The 18,381-nt window shown below is 30.2% G+C and overlaps 1 protein-coding gene across 1 annotated transcript in view; it reads right to left on the bottom strand.

The window, feature by feature from the left end:
• The window catches only part of LOC126845955 (glutamate receptor ionotropic, kainate 2-like), a 94,643-nt gene that overhangs the window by 12,620 nt on the left and 63,642 nt on the right, over window positions 1–18,381 (bottom strand). Inside the window, exons 3-4 of the mRNA XM_050585032.1 lie at window positions 12,077–12,334; window positions 11,670–11,836 (exon numbers count right to left, since the gene is read on the bottom strand). Of these exons, the coding sequence (XP_050440989.1) occupies window positions 11,670–11,836; window positions 12,077–12,334 (425 nt within the window). The remainder of the gene's footprint in view (window positions 1–11,669; window positions 11,837–12,076; window positions 12,335–18,381) is intronic.

The raw sequence follows: 18,381 nt of genomic DNA, 5'->3' as shown, positions 1-18,381 counted from the left end.
TAAAAATAAAATGACATATTTTTAATGGAGAAATATTTTACAATTTTACAAAATTTTGCAATTCTTATAATTTTTATTAAAACAGAAAACATTTTATTTTTTTTGTAATAATGTAAATTTAGGTTTAAAAGAATTTGAGTACGTAACCTAACCTATTTAGGTATTTTTAAGTTCATTGTGAAATTAATTTTCTTAAAACCAAAACTTGCATTATTCGGAAAAAATAATCAAATGTTTTCTGTTTAAATAAAAATTATAAGAATTGCAAAATTTTATAAAAACATAAAACATTTCTCCATTAAAAAAATGTCACGTATTAAGCGAGTTGCAGTGTTAGTCAAATTTTAATCTAATTTAAGATATAATTTACGATAAATAATTGCAATCATTAATTTATAATAGTATTATTTGAAAATTAATAAATATTTTTACAATTAAAGAAAATATATTATATAAGCTGAAGTATAATTGATAAGGATTACTCTCTTGATAGTTTACGATAAAAATTATTCTTATCAAGTTACAGCCCAATGAAACTGATAAAAATGATAACTAGCTAAACAAATTGTTATTACTAAATATAAAAGAAGGATTTTTAAGCGTCGTACTTTAGCTTTAAGAATCTTTTTTTTAAATTGAACACATTTCGAATAGTTTTCTGATTCTAAAAAACCGTATCTAATTGAAAAAAAAAAATTATTTGTTTTAAAGTTCAAAAATTTTAAACTATTATTGTTTGATACAAATTTTAATTGTTTTACATAGGTTATTTTTTTCAAAATTTTAGTATATCATTAAACAAATCAGGTGTTACCATATTGTATATATTAAAAAAAAAACATTTATTTTGTATGTTAGAATTTTCTCTCCGGTAAAACTTATTTTTCTTTTGTGGTCCACATATTGTATAACATGAAAGCCATACAAACGATAACATTATGCATTTATGGATTTGTATTATATATTTTCACCAGTTTTGACATTTTAGTCAAGCGGTATGACTTTACTGTAGTTGGAAAGCTGCCATCGTCTGCATTATCTGGTATGAGTTTCGGCGGAAATACTATCTACAAATAGGATTTTTAAAAAATATGACCTGAGATTCAATGGTAAAATGTTTTCACAATGTGAATAATAGTTGGAAAGTTGTTTTTTTTTATCACCGGTCGATTTAAATTGTTGACCGCAATAATATTGTGTAACAACTTTTTAATTAAACATACTTAAATGGATCATTATAAGTTTAAGGTACGCGTTGCTTCGGGTGTTATCTACTCAATTATTAAATGTAACAACATAATACCAAAAGGGAAATTCGCATTTACATAATAAGAGTGTAGTTTTACACCACGTAACGATGCCTGAACCGTTTGTGGGAAGCTCATTTGAAGTGGAACACAAAGCGTTCGATTCGAGAGGAATGACATTAGAGTAAGGTAAGTACTCTAAAGACACACATCAGCATATATATATACATATATATATATACATATCACACCCTTTAGAGGTTGTCTTTCGAAATGAAAATTAAAGTTGCAAACGCATTTTTATTTCCACTCGCGTATAACATAAAGGAATGAATCTGTTTTGAGATTTCAGAAATGATATATAAAGGTTTTAAAACTTTATGGCATTAAGTAGTAATTTATTGATACTATCAACTTGGACGCTTTGGAGGAAAATTTTTAAAATGTTGAATGTATGTTATGGATTGTTTTATGTGGTTCAGTTATTGTTTTATCGTTAATACCAATGATGTATTAGATGATTTTGCTTATGATAGTACATATTTATTTTTCCGGGTTTTATAATTTATTAATACCACTAAAAATAGATTTATAATATTCACACTGTGTTGTTAGCCCCGTTAAGCGTAACGTCTTGTTTATTCAATGACGGCCGATGAATAAATTCGAGTAAGAAATTAAACAATTCATTTTAGTTGAACGAACTTTATTAAAAATAGGAATTTATGTTTTCTCACATTTTTAGAACTTAGCTACTTCTTTTTTTTTTTTGGTGTTGAAGCAGATTAGTAATGGTTCAAATTAAAATTTTATTATTTACTTATTATGCTGAGGTTTAGTAATACAAAATTTAGTAATTTTAATATATAAATTATAATTACCTAACACTTATTTAAATTCATGTAGTAATGTTCTCATATTAGATATTTTCGGTTTACTTAACTTAGGTCAATTCATGTTACCACAACTTAAAGTGTTTTTTTGTATTTACAATTAGTTATTATTTTACACAAAACAATGCTTAGTGTTCATGTTGTGATTTATTATTAAACACTGTCAGATCTTATTATTGTACAAATTGAACTTAATGGCGTGACAAATACGATAGATTTATAATATTATTTTAATAACATTAGTTGGAGTAATGACTTGTTGGTTTACTGTAATTAAATATTCCAATTTTCAAGTAGGTAATCCTCATCACTACTACATGATAAAAAAAATAGCTTTATTATAAAACTTATAAATTTATAACTACAAACTATGTGTTCTTTATTTCGTATTTATTTTCATAAATTCAAATAACCGATTGATTTATATTGATATTGAAGGTAGGTTTGTACAATACATTGTACATACTTCGGAGGTACTTGTGTTATTTAGCTTTTATGTAGGCTTTAGATATTTTACATTATAATATTATATTAATGCGATGTTTCCAATTCTGTGTACCATGTATTATGAGGTATAGGTACTACATTGGTTGTTATGGATTACCGGAAAATAAGCTATTGTTCATTGAAAGTTTCCCCCCGTGAAATACGATTATCAGTTTCCCGGTATTATAGGTAAAAGGTATACATCTATAAAAACTGTACTTAACATTATACATAACCACAAAGTTATTAAAATATTTATAAAAGGTACACGGCCGTATATTTTACAAAATAAACGTAGAAAGTATTTTGATAGTAATTTTCGTATTGCATTTCAGTTGTATAATTGTTTACATATTACTGTATTATTATTTACATACATTCTTACCATTAAACAATTTTAATCTATTGTTTATAATCAATTATTTTATAACAAATATTAGTTGTGTTTATTAAAATAATATTTAACATGTATTTAAATATCTATAAAAAACGTTTTATTTGTTAAGTATATAAAAACGAGTGTAGTTAAGTATAGGTTATGCTTATTGATTTTTTTCATTTAAAGTTAATATTAAAAAAAAAAAACTTGATTCAATATTTGCACTTGTATTTGTGCAAACATCAACTCGCTGTTGTAATTTCAATATCAAACACATCTGTTTTTTACGTGCGTGGTTGTCAGATGCTCTTTTGTTATTTACTATGTAATTTAAGAAATCGCAAAAAGTTTTAATAATAATACCCAAAATATAAGTACTCGACGTTTAATTAGCTTATCGTTGGATTTATTTTGTAAGTTTTTCGTAATATGTAATGTAATTCGATGAACAATCACATATATTACTATAATTATGAATTCAAAACGACCAATGTTTAATGTATTAATTTGGTTAGTTTTCTACATAAAGATATAGGTATTCAATATGTTGAGTATTATTATATATTATGCTTTAATCGCCAACATAAAGTATTATTAATATTTAAAAGTAATTAATATAAATTTTACAACTATTCGGGTATTCTAATCCAAATAACAACGCTACTAGAGAGGCATATGATATAATAAACATGTGCGGTATCAAGTAAATAATCGAGTTCTGGATGTTTTACTACTTTGTCTGATATTCTGTGATGTGTAAACGCGTTCCTTTATGTTTGTTGGTCCTTAAATTACTAAAACTGTTACATTCGATGTAATAAACTTAAGACCGAGTTTATGATTTCAATACCGAAATCGTTTAGAATTTCCTTCTATACCGAAGAACCGAGAAACGATGCAAGCACATCCAAGTACTTAATGCAATGTCTAATCTTATTATTATTATTACTGTTATAATTTGCATATAAATTTATAGGATATTTAAAAAAAAAAATGGTGAGACATGACGATGTATTACAACATTAGGACAACGACATAATAAAATACTTACACTATTTTCTCCCAAATTTTGTTCTTTGATAGAATTATTGGAATAAAATAAAAATATATTGTAGTGCTTTTTTTTTGTCTCAATGTTATTATCCGAATATCTTGTTTGTAACCGGCCAAGTTTAATAAGTTGACCTACTTGTGATATAGTGTATGTACAGTGCGATGAAAACTAGAAACTGAATTCTGATATAAAGGGCAAAAATAAAATTGTCTAACTGCTTCTATGAGAAAACGTCTAAGAATTTCTGTTTTAATTGGCATATTGTCATTATATCGGAATGGTTTTATCTCGTTAACCATTTCGAGATGTTTTAATTGTGTAGTCGAGAACAAAAGGAAAAAAACGATTTACAAATTTACTGTCGACTTTGTATTAAGTATTGCAATAACGAGGAGATGAGCGGTTACCTTTATTTAAATGGTTTTATTGAAATCCTTGCTTTTTTTACGGTGGAGATAATATCGCTTTGTATATTATTCTGTAATCGACTTATATTTTACACTATTAGTAATATTCCTAAAATTGTAAGTTCGTTACTTAAACGTTTTCTTAACGATACAACTATACAATATTAAATTATTTAATTTGGTCATTAGAGACAAAGCTTGGATCCCGTTTTTAGTTATAATAACTTGTTTTATGGCATTATTTAGTATGTTGTTTTTTTTAGTATAAGCTGAACACCATACTGATTGAGTTGTTTCGAGTTACACATTATAAAATATTATACTATTTATTTAAAATTGTTTAGAATCGAGATAACTAGAAGATGGAAATTTGCATTATTATTGTTTGTTATTAATATTGTAAGTAACTTATTAGCAGCACAGTGTGTTAGTAGTTGTTAGCTTTCTAATTAGGTGCTGAAATGAAAGAAAAAAATCTAGCTTCACTATGCTAAATCTCCACTGAGCCAACTCAATTGAGTGGTCTTAATTAATTACATGATAAAATCACTTTAAATAAAAGCGCTCGAATGTGAATTTCTAAGTTATCAAAATGGCTTTACATACAATGTTGTGTTTGTAATTGTGATTCGTGTCATTAAGTTTTATTTATTTTCCTCATTTAAGATTTTATATTTTGTTCTACTCGTTTAAACGATTTATTAAAATTGGTAAAGTAATTTTGGAAATGCCTGCTCATTACGCAATCCAAGCACAATAGTATTGAATATTTTAGGTCGAAACTTGTTAATTACTTTTGGTTAGTTCTCTATTCAATTTAACATTTACTATTGTCAATCGTTACTTTGTTTTCCTGAGATGCCGGAGTTCTCCGTTAATATATCCAACACAGTTAAGTGATTAAATCTTGAAAGTTAGTAGTTACTTAGATTTAATTTGTCTGCCACAGTAGAACTTAAATAATGTTTGATTAGTTATTGAATATTTCAGCTATAACAATTTCTTTAACTTGTAAATCACCATTAAAAGTCGTTAAGTATTAAAATACACAGAAATGCTAATGTTTTAATTTATTGAATTTACTGTTTTACGATTATTAGTAATCGGATTGATAGAACAATAATTTTATAATTATTCGATTGCATTTGGAAAATGCTAGTTTGACATTTGAAAAAAACAGTATTGTATTGATTTTTTTCAGATACAAAGATGCAAACTTTTGTAACGTATAAAGTTATTATTGACATGATATAGTACAAGGTCGTGTAGATTCATTTTAATTTACTTGAATAATGTAGTTTGAACGCAATCAATGCACCCGTGCCTCGTATTTGCCTATACGGAGTGGCGGACAACAGGCAGGTTTTTTTTTGGCCAGTCGGTTGTAGTTTTAAAAATATTACTTTGGAGATATAAAAAGCCTGTTGAGAGGGAGCCAATGTGATAAAATCACTTTCAAATAAATACTTTGATGCAAATATGTAGACGGTAGAAATACAAAAAATCGTTAAAAGCGTTGTAAAAGCCACGACGGGCTTAACATTATTGTGGGACACAAAAATAAATATTAAACACGTATCATTGTAATGATAATACCTTCTCAGCTACGGCTCGAATGCTAATAAATTGCAATGCTCGTAACGAGCACAGCTAATTATTATTTTGTACAAACGAGTTGGACGAATGAATATAGTATATAATTATAAGAGTAGAGGGTAATAGCCGGGTAAAAGTAGCGGTCGCAAACCAGTGTTCCGCAGAAAAACCTCGTCATTATTTGCATTTGTATTTGATTAACCAAATGCAGAGCTCTCCGTTTCGTAGTAACGTCGCTGGAGCCAAAAATTCACAAACAAACCGAAACAAAGAACACGCAAAAAATATTTCCCAATCCTTAAATAACTAGATTTATTTATATCGTTACAGTTAAACCAACTTAAATCATTTTGTTTTATTTAATATGTGCATATTGTATGTTGATACAACGTGGAAGTTCTCCGATCGTTATTCTACAAATTATGTACACATATTTTTTCTACAAAAACCATGTTAATTATACCTCATAAGACGCAATTAGTGGTTCGCGGAATTTAAAGTTAGCTATTGATTTAGGGTCCAAAAGGTTGGTCGATAAGGTTAAGGTATTTCGGCAAAGTGTGGTCGAGGAGTGTTTAGAATTTTGGGTTTATGTAGAACTAAACTATCTCATCCCTTAGAATATTGAGGACAGACCTGTGCAAATATTTATCCCAATAATATTTTTGAAAATTGTTAAAATGAAAAATCATTAGAATAAAAAATGTTTTTCCTTTATATATATGTATTGGTTTTATATATTTTGTTATTGTAGTATATATTATGTTTATACGAAATAATGTTTTAAGAAATATTCAATTGAAAACTATTTAAATTTAATATGTTTGGAGTTACTAAAAACAACTTTTTATTTGAATAATTGAATTGGAAATTATCAATAAAAATAATACTATTTTTATGTTTGGAATTATTCGAATAACTTTTACTCGAATAATGTGTTTTAGTATCTGGATGATCGATTTAAATAACGTTTTGTGTTTTGAATGATGCACAACTCTGGTGCACCGCGCCTTCAGCCTCTAACTTTGTCAAATGCGCCGGTGACGAGCCGGGAGGGTTTTTTTACATTTTTTTGCGGGGGTTGGGGAGGGGGTGGTCGGAAATCAAAATTCTCGGCGCGTCCCGGCCCATCCAATGCGATAATCGTGTGTGTATGCACAAGTACACCGTTAACACGCCGAACATGTCGAAACGGACGAGTTATAGAGTCGCGGCGCCGTGTAATCGTCGATAAACATATAAGGTCTCGGCCCTAGAAGACGGAGGCGGCGGATGAACACCAACAATAACAATAAAACGTGATATACTACCCCGGTGCCTTTTGCTCTGCACGGTGGCCCCACGCGCGCGCCCCGGGAATCAGTATAATAATATTGTCTTGTATGCGTGCAACAACATCAGCAGCCCTCGCTGCCCTCGCCTGTCCCGTGTCTCCCCCTTCGAGTGTAACGGTTATTATCGTCGCTGTAGCCTGGCCGAAACACTGCCGTGCCGGGTGGCCTCTAGCCCCAATCTCAAGACTTTGTGCGGGGGCGAGAGAAGAAATCGTCGTCTACATGCATATTGTATGTACACTGTGTGCCCTTATCGCTTTTCTCTATGTGATGTTGTTGCTCGGGATTTCCGTTGTCTATGGGAGTGTATATATTTAAAAAAAAAAAAAATAGAACAGAGCAATAAACCCGTTCGAGAATAAATCGCGAAAAGTTCGGTGCCGTTCATCGATCCGATATCCCAAAGTCGACGTTGATTTATGAACACAACGCGCCACCGTCGACTTTGCATGTGTAGTCCATTGTAAAACGACGGTTTTCGGTTTTGAGCAATTCGGTTTAGCCGAAAAAACTTGGCAAAAGCGATATCGTTTATTAGTAAAAGTTATCAATCGGGAACGGGATTGGAATGCCTACGAGATTTATTATTGTTATTTATTATAACATCTAATCGAACCAGCTATTTCCACGTTCCAAGTATAAGAGTAGTATAAGTGTTTAATTGTCTTTTTGAAAAAGTCTAAAAACCACAAAAATGATTAGATTCATCATCGTATACAAAAATTATTTTAAAATCAATATAAAAAAAAAAAGATCACTGTAAATAATTAACAACTTATTAAAAAAAAAAAATCAGTTGCAAGCTAGTGATTTGTCCAATGTCCATATCATAGTAAAAAAAAATGATGTTTAATGTTTGTTTGATATCGTTTTTAAGAAAACTAATTTGTTTGAATGGCTATGTGAATGGGTTTAACAGACTTCACTAAACCACCTGACTTAAACAAAGGGTGCACGCGAACGGTCTTTCCGGAACCTTTTAACTAAACCAACTGACGTTATATGGTTGTCGAGGGAAAGGTTTTATTGGTCATGCCAGGCGACCGGAAGACTGCAGTCAAAATCGGCTAACCACATCCTATGCCTATGGGCACAGATCGGGTGTGGGTCATGGGGTTAATTCTCGTGAAGGGGTGTTCGTTAACTTCCAACAAATCAATATGATTTAAAAAATATATATAATTTGTGTACAATTATTTAATTTTAAAGTATTATTATTTTAAAGAATAAAAACAAAATTAAATTAGTCGAAATGCTGAAGCATAGGATGTAGATTTGAAAGGGACCTGGCTTAGTTCTGTTTACTTGTAATCAGATTAATCGCCCTCGTCAGACGCATCACATAAATTACGGTATACTTAGAGAGCATAACAGACAAAATAGAATCGATAATATCTAAATGGAAATACTTCATTTGGTATCTTAAATAATTACGAATTCAGTCTATCCTATTAAAAATGACAAAGTTCAAGTAGAAATGCTATATTTAGTTTTTTAATTATATCTAATTTGTATAAGCATCGATTCGGTGATGAGGTGTTGGTTTTATATTGGTGTTTTTTTAATATAAATAGCCTAAAGATGTTTAATAATATTCTGCATATTTTTTACACTAATTATTATATGATTATAGGTTTGTTTCGACTTTTAACTATAAGCTATGTATAGTGTTTGTTATTAACATTGATTACAGAATAGAAGTTGCGACACGATTAGAAGATTAAATTATTAACTCGGATGATAAACTACCTACCCTAAAATAACTCAATCAGATTATTTTTCGTTTTAGCCAGTAGCTTAAAGGTTTGTATATAATTTGTTAATTAAATAGTTCTACACTGAGGCGTTATTCTCGTATTGTTGCATCTTTTTATTCATTAAAATGTAAAGAATTCTTCTTTGAAAGCTTTGGCTACGTTTCTTCAGTGAATTACAAAAAATTATAATTTTCATAATGACTGTAATGAATTTTTAAATTAAGCATGATACCAAAGTCTAATTAATTACAATCTCTAGCTATCTCACGGTTTTTTTTCTACTCAAAGACTTTTGGCAATTTCAAAATAATGAAACAGACTTACACTACTGTTCAAAAGTTTTAGCATATATTTTTTATTATTACTTTACCGTACAATTCGTAAAAAATATTTTAAAATATATTTTGTTTTAATACATTTTTTTTAACAAAAAATATATTCTTTTATTATATGACAAACAATAAAAATATTTATATATATATTTTTAATTTTCAAATTCTTTGAAGTAGCCTACTCGGGTTTTGACGATAACGGCGCATACTCGTTTTACTGATAGTCTTTCCAAGCATAGTACTAAACTGTCCTATTCGCACTTGTCGGACCATATGACGTATCCAACAACAGCTCAACTGCATTATAATCGAGACTCTGGGGTGGCCATACCGTGTTTTCTAATACTTTTTGTCTTTCTTTTGGTTTGAACTTAGTTCTTACAGTATGCAGAGGCATGTCTTAGATCAGTATTCTGCTGCAGAACATACCTCTTGTCACACAAGCATGTTCCAGAAGAAATGGTGTGTCGTTGGAAGATATTGTTGCATGGCAAATTCCCCGTTAACTTAACTAAATCTCCAACTACATTTCCTCAAAATCATGCCCTCGCCATCAATGGGACTACCGTGCTTAACACAAGGCTGATTACACTGTGTTGGCATGCTTTCATCCAGTTGGCGACGAATAGACGATCCAAATGATCTTAAACTTTGCATCATCGGTAAACAAAATCTTGTTCCACTCCTCTGTTGTCCGTTTTATATGTTGCCTTGCCCGTGTTAATCTTAAACGCTTAACCCTTGTTGTATGGCCTAAGTTCAAGTGGTTTTATGGCCGTTATATAATCATTTAGGCACTGTAAAATAAACGACCTTTTACGGTTGTCACTGGAACGAGGTTTACCGCGTGTATTATTTGGATCTATTAAAATGTCGCCTGCTGCTTTGGACTTAACACGCTTATTTGTAACCGTTATGTATAAATTCTTTTGTTTCGTAGAAATAAAATGAAATCGGTTTCAACGAAATATAATTTGCAAGTAGAATTTTGTTCTTACTGTAATTAAACTTTTGTAAAACTGTCAAGGAGCTTGGATATGTTTGCGATTCGAACCCCCGGCTGATCATTCTTATTACATAAACCAATAAATATTTGTGTCTGTGGCTAGACCGAATGACCTTTGCTGCTGTGAGTTATGTATTACTTAATTTCTATGGATAAAATCAGAACAACGTATTTTTTCGTAAATTTTTTTATCATAAAAGGACGAATTACAAGCTAAACGTTTTTGTAAAACGTAATAGTTTATTAATATTAATTGATTTTGCAGACGACGTGACTATTTTGAGAGGATAAAAGCCAACAGACTTATTAGGAGTTAAACTAAATGGAAAGGTTAATAATAAATAAGAATCCATTAAAACTTCCCAGAAAGCGTGTAAGACAGAGAGTGAGTTCATATAGTGATCTAAGCATTTAGGTTGAATAATAATGCAACTTTTTTATTAACTAGTAGCGTGGCTAGCGACGTTATATACATGTAAGTGAATATGAACTTAAAAGCTTTTAAAAATAAGGAAGAAAAAAAAACTAAAATTAAATTTAAGTGAGTACAGCCTACTTTTAGGTGGGGTAGAATTAAGTAGTAGTTTGAAAGTTGGCCCGATGGAGGAAAAAGCGAAAGAGAATGAGCTAAGGTTGTTTGAGTCGCGGTTTTTACATTTATAATTTTTTTTTTTAATTTTACTGTCTACTTTCTTATATCTCGAGAGGGGGAGGGTGGGATGGTAGTCCGTCACTGGACAATATATTATATGATACTATAATATGGTCTATATAATACATATTATACGAACTAGAATAATTTTTTTCATGTGTAGACACCGAGCAGATTTTGAAAAAAAGCTCTAAAGCGTAAAGCGTAGTAGAGAGCTTGTGAACTAATTGGTAGCAACGATTGTACGTAGGTACAATAATAAAAACTTCTTCTAAGGAGTGTTACAGCGTAAAGCGAATAGTTGTATCCAATAAAATTGGATTTGTTTTGGAATTGGAAATGTTTTGTACATAAAAATCTTGATCCGTACAAACAATTATACAATAATCAATTTTTTAAATGAAAAATTTTCAAATTTCCAATGCTTTCTTATTGGGACGAATAGAGCTAGCACTGTTGTCCATTGCAGTGCCGAGTGTTTATTCGCACGGTGTCTATAAGCGTAATATAATGTACTGATACTGACCGATCTGAAAAATCCGTTGATATTGTTCGAATGAACGTCAACGATGACGTTGTATATGTGCTTGTCTTTGATTTCTTTGAGCACTTGCCTGTGCGTGTTCGGGTCTACTTGCCTGATGTAGAAATCGGCTTTTGACGTTTTCATCAGGTTTTGTATCAACAGCAGACCTAAACGGAAATATATCAATTAACAATACAAAAAAAAAAAAAAAAACAGGGTCGCGACCAGGAGGTTTGTTGTATGCGCGAGGACTTTCGCAATCATTAATCAAACTCGGCAGGGAGTGTTTAATATAAAAGAGCGAAAAAGTAATAATAATATCGATACTGGCGTGACGGTGTTATTGGGACCGAGCAAATGACAAAAATCCCTTTTGCACAGACCCGACAGCCGCTGTGACGACCTACCGTCCTCGTTGTCGTAGACGATTGCGATTTTCGTCCAATTGAGAAATTCGATTAGGTCCCTGTACGCCTGCCCGAGGTGCCCGCGTGCCGGGAACATGTCGGTGACGAAGTGCCTCCTGGATAAGTCGGTACCGCGATCGGCGATCGACAACAGCAACGGCATGCTGAACGCCTCGCATATGGAAACTATGTGCCCGGCCAAGTGACTGTCGGACGGGCCGAATATCACGTGCACGCCATTTTCCAGCAACCGGCATACTGGGGAAAAAAATAAACAAAGTATTTTAACACGTGCATAATAATACAATGATATGTTTTACCGCTGTGGGTCGGTCGTATCAAGTCACAAGCTCTCGGTCACGATTTTGTCAATTTTTAAATTTGGGTACTGCAAGACGTACCTACATGCGTTGAAGTTGTCGCCGCCAGTGCAAACGTATCCAATTACATAAATTGACAATACCGTGAGCCTATGACCCGGTAAGGCCGGTATATCCGTGATTCAATGTTTTTTCCGCAGAGCGGACAAATATTAGCCAGGGTTTTACAAAACATTTTCCGGAGTTAATATTTACTATTTGAAACTTATTTCTGACAATGTCCCGGAGCAAATGAAATGTATTTGTTTTGGTAAGTTATTCGTCCCCGGACAAATCAAATCTATCCGTTTCTTAAGTTATTCGTTCCGGCATTTATTTATTTTTTACTTTAACTTTACCCCACAATATGTGTTTCTATCAAAATACCCATTATAAAATACTGAATACTCGCAAATCGTATAAGTAATTTAACCCTGGAACCGACATAAAGAATGCATAATTTTAAACAATTATAAATACAACGAATTAAGTAATAAACAATTATATTTAAAAATATACAATGTCGATGGTAAACGTATGGAAACATAAATAGTAAAGCTTTTGTAAGATGAAAAATTTTACAGTTATATTTCGTTAGAAACCGTTTTTCTAAAAAAAAAAAAGGGTTCCAAACAAAAAACTAATATTAAAGAGTTAGCCTCTCAGAATTAATACTCATTAATAATTTCACTAATTATTTTATCCACAATCAGTTCCTAACAAAACATAGTTGAACTTATCATCTTTTCAAACGTTAAGATTGTTGTAGGTCTACAGTCTTCTAGGGAAGGTCAAATAATTGAAAACATTTAAATTTCTCCTATAAAAGTGGATGTGTCGGTCTGACAAAATAAAAATACTTCTCTCGTAAAAAATAATTTCAAAAGAATATTGTTATTTGTTGAGAGGTCGGTAAAAACTTTTATGTTTTGCAAATACAGGATTTCATGAAGTTAGCAAGTTACATACATGATTTTTTTTTTAAAGAACTACGCAATATTTTTGCTCGTGAAAAGCGTTGTGCCCACTGGTTGTCATGTATAGTATTTATAATTATAATTTAATTTGTGTTTTGTGTATAAAAGTATGTTTCCTTAACTTATAAAGTCGCACACAAAAACTGTCAAACGTTAACCACTTCTACACATTTCGTTAGGTATGAAACGGCATAATAATTCAACCTTCGTTAACTGCATGACTTGTAACTAGTATATAATTTTATTTAAATTGGGAGATAAAAGGATTTTAACGAGAAATTAATCCTTCGAGTGTATATTTTACAAATTTTAATGAGTTATACAAATAAATTAAATTAAACTACCGCATTGGCCACTAAGGGCTAAACGTTTTTTTTTTTGCAAAAACTGTACAATAGCGTAAAACACAGTTTTTGGCATTTTTATGATACACCGCCGTTGCAACATTTATAGCTTTTTTATTACCACCACAATAGACAAAATGGCCTATACATATAAGAATCGTAGCATTTATCCAGCAACTGGGCATATAAAAATGTTTTAACGAATGTTGTAAATGTTTTATTGTTATTATTATTTTTAACATCAACAGATTATTTCTAGTATCAGTGGCGTCTAACATAGCCATTAACTGTACAGGGTTTCCTTAAGCTGTTTGTGACTAAAAAAAAATTCTAAAATCTTGATTGTACCATACTTGAAATACTAAATTAAAAATACACACACTATAATAATACACTACAATCATCATAACTACTAATAATAGATTTTATGAGTAGTTATACTAGTAATAGATTTATTATATTTATACTAGTTTTATGCAAATAAATATGTCAATTTATGCAAATTTATTTAAACACAATTTAAAGTTTGTTTGATTTAAATAATAATAAATAAAACAACTACGGTGTCTGAATATAATAATTCTCTTAAACAGTATACATTTTTAGGAAATAAGTATTTAGGATAAAATATGTATACGAATAATTCTTGTGAGGCATCCAGTCTTAATCTTTCATTCTTAATGTACATATCTGTTCTTTTATCATTCATTGTTTTAGTTGTTCAAGGTATTATTTTTTTTAGTTTCATTTGGTCCGTCTATTAGTAACTCTTACTACATTGTATTATTTTGTAATTACATAAAAAGTTGTATAAAAAAAAGTTTAGTATACAATGTAGAATACTTATAAATTCATATTTTACTATGCTAATATAAGATTCTTGAACATTTTTTTTTGTTATAGTTTTTAATATTTGTAACAGTGCACTATTTAAATTTCGTTCGGGTCTAAGTTTTCAGCCACTGAAGAACGTGAAAAACATTGTAATAATTTTTACCTTACCTCATTTTCATATTACGTTATAAAGATTTATATTTCTGATTTTTTTTCAAATAAAATTTGTTTTACTTTTTAAAGAATTCGGACGACATTATAACTGAAAAAAATCTTTCCTGTTTACCACCAATATTGTTAGCCCATTTAGCAATAGGCGTAACTCCAAAATAACTAATTTCACACTAAAAGAAAAAACGTTGAATTTGTTCTATATATTTTAATGACAATTGTTTACTGTTTATCACACATGCCATGGAAAAAAAAATACTGAAATATAACCATTATTATAGTTAAAGCACAGTTTTTTTTCCTTCAAATAGTGTAATATACTGAAAATTAATTTTTTTGGAGATACGTTCTTTGCTAAATAGGCTGACTATATATATATTATACTTTCTACTGGAAGCTAATTTTTGTTATCCTTTACAAATACATTGACTTTTTTTCTTTATGTTTTTTTAAGAAAAATATTTGAATATTTTATTCCCGAACCCGGATGTGATAAATAAAATAAAACATAAAGTGTATTGATTTATAGCAAATGGATATACACATATACGTTCGAATATCGCTGTCAAGTTCTACAATGAAAAATAATATTTTTTTTTTATGTAACACAACTTTTACATAACATAACATGTGCGCTTTTTAAATTGGCTGGCTATATTTCCTATGTACATTATACAATATAATATAATGTATAACAAAATTAATTAACGGCTGTAACATTTTCATAATTCATAAAAATATATTTATTGAACTATAACATTTCCTAAATAAAAAAAAAGGTTTTTTATTAATTAAGGTTTTTTTTTAAATCAAAATTCGTTGTATAAATGTCTGATTTTCAAGAGCTTTAACTAGAAGAGGACAATGGAAAATTGAACATTTTAACATTTGATATTCTGTGAAATGTTGTTTGAAGCAGTGTTGGTAAATTATAATCTGATAAATGGTTAATGATTAAATTAAATGATTGTAATCAGTAACAATATTGTTAGATTAGTACAACCTAAAAGTATTAATTACGAATTACTTTTTTTTTTAACTAGCGACAACTCTTACTATTATTATTTTGAAATATCTAACTTTTCTTAAATAAATTGGTATTGTATCTCAAATATAAAGAGGTTCGACTTTGATGTACTTACTTAATACAATATATAATACAAAGCCTTAGGAGAGTTAAAAAAAGTGTTATCATTAATCACAGCATGAGCACGATAGTACATAATGATTACAAACGTAATTAAGATGACTGTTTGCTTTAAAAAAAATATATTAAATAATTTTTGAGTGATTTAATTAATATAAATTTACCTAATAGTTGTGACTAATGAATAATTTGGTTTTGAAAATTTACAACGCTAAAGGTAAAATGAAAAAATATTAGTAATATTACTTTGGCGTACAGTTCGACTTTATTCGACCCAAGTGGGTTCGTCATTAAATTCATTTTTTCTTTGTTTTTTTATGTTTCCGAATTTGTATTATCTTATGACGAGTATTTCAAGAGCGTATGAAACACACGTTTTAAACTTATTAACTCTGGGAGTTTGAGTAAATACTAATACTAAATGATGTATAAAAATAATAATTATAAATATACTACAATAGTAACAATGGATATACAACACGTAACATTTTTTCCCCTCTAAGTACTGTTAGGACGGTATTATTGTGGTTGGCGTAAAATTTTCATTAAAATTATTACAGCGTGCAGTTATTTATTAGTGCATAGTGTAGCTACACTAATTAGGTGCCAGACAAGAGTAAAAAACCGCATAGAAATACTGCACTCGACGGTTACAACGTAAAAATCATTGTTGTTTAACGTGGGTACATATTTCGTGTGTATGTATATTTTTTTTCATCTTTAGTTTTTAGTAGTTGGCTCTTTTTTTTATTTTTATTTTGTTTGCGTTTGCATTGTCCACGTTTATTATTCGATTATAATTATTATTTATTTTCCATTACACCGTTATGCTTCAGAAATTTGTTTGTTCGGTGTGTACAAAATTATAGTTTGATGTCGTTGCTGTGCATTTTTTTTTACTCCGGTACACGCTTTGTAAAGTCGTACGCGATGGAAAAAAAAATTGTCCGATTAATATATATATATATATATATATATATATACATATGGCACAATACCGTGCAGTTAACTGTTGTTGTAAAACGGCACTAGATAGAGAAGAAAATTTGGAGCGACTCCAACCGAACAGAATTGTTTCTGGTAACAGTCGGCCGGACGTTAAACACAGATTTTTAACGAGGTCTGCCTTCTGCCTGCGAAAATGCGCCGGAAACATTTACGCCCGCCTTAACGGTTTCTCGCGTCCCGTCTAAGTATTAGATTCTGTAAAAGCTCTAAATTTTTTGCACCCCGTGCATTTTGCCCGGCCCCATAAAATCCGATTGTTTCTGCACGATGGGACACCCTCCACCAATAGGGACAACAGAAGAACCGATTCGAATAGTTTTTGTAATTGAATTTTATTTTTTGTCAAGCGGTAACGGTTGGCCGAGAACCGGGCGTACGTCTACCATATGTACCTAACCTAAGGTATGGCAATGATCTGTCTGGTTCTGGACATGTTAATTCGGTCAGTCTAAACGGGTACGACATCCGAGATCGAGTTCGTCGTCGACAGGTCAAAGAGTAAAAGGAAAAAAAACCTCTATAGATAGATTCGTTAGAGTCAATTCAATTGACGAGAAAACAAAAAATTATCCCCTAAAAAGAACGTACGCGGATGTTTTCCAATTTTGAAGTTTTTTTAATTTTTTCCCAGCTTAGGCCTATCGTCTACCGTCTGTCAAGCAATTTGTGTGATAATAAAGCTCTTGGCGTTGCAGTACTCGAGAGTTTTGTAAAATAATTTGAAAAATAAAAAACAAACTAGAATCAAATGAAATTAAATGTTTATAAATATTTTTTTAGCTTTTTCCAATTTAACGAGCTTCAACAAATAAATAAACATCTCTCGGCGGAATAAATAATAAAAACGAGCACGGCAAAACCTCTTATTAACATTCACATTGACAATTAAATAATTGTACAGTTTGTCGCGAGTATCAGTGAAGAATTGAACTCATCAGATAATATATATATTTTTTTTCCAAATAACTAATAGTTAAATTGTGTTACTGATAATTTGTTTGTTTTCTTTCTGCGTAAATAAGAATAAAATAAATTTCTCTCGAGGTACTTATTGAACGATACCTAGGTATACGAATGAGCTGAGACATTAATTTGTTAAATGCAATTTACTTAATGTTTACTTTCAATTGACAAATGTAATGTGTACAAAGTCGGATGTCTTGATCCATTTATAATCCGTTAAAATTTGTATTATAACAATTTGCCCAACTTAACATTTTAGACGTATTGAGTAATAAAAGAACTTTATTGTTCAACAGTTTTTATTGTGTAAGTAACATTGTCACACGACTCATTTAATGTTTGTTGTCGATTTTAAATATACATATTATATTTGTACTATACTTATGACTAGGTATGCAATGGTCTTATAAATTGATTAACTATAGATATATTTAAAGCCAGCCAAATTCTATTGGAACTAGAAATTACATAATTTTATAAGTATTACTTAAAATAAATTTTC

Source organism: Adelges cooleyi, unplaced genomic scaffold (assembly GCF_023614345.1).
Source record: "Adelges cooleyi isolate 19-005CV unplaced genomic scaffold, UGA_ACOO_1.1 ACOO_flye_CR_arks_rails_tigmint_CR_PRNA_8, whole genome shotgun sequence".
Classification (NCBI taxonomy): domain Eukaryota; kingdom Metazoa; phylum Arthropoda; class Insecta; order Hemiptera; family Adelgidae; genus Adelges; species Adelges cooleyi.
Note: the sequence above shows the minus strand (reverse complement) of the source record. Positions and strands in the feature narration are given on the sequence as shown.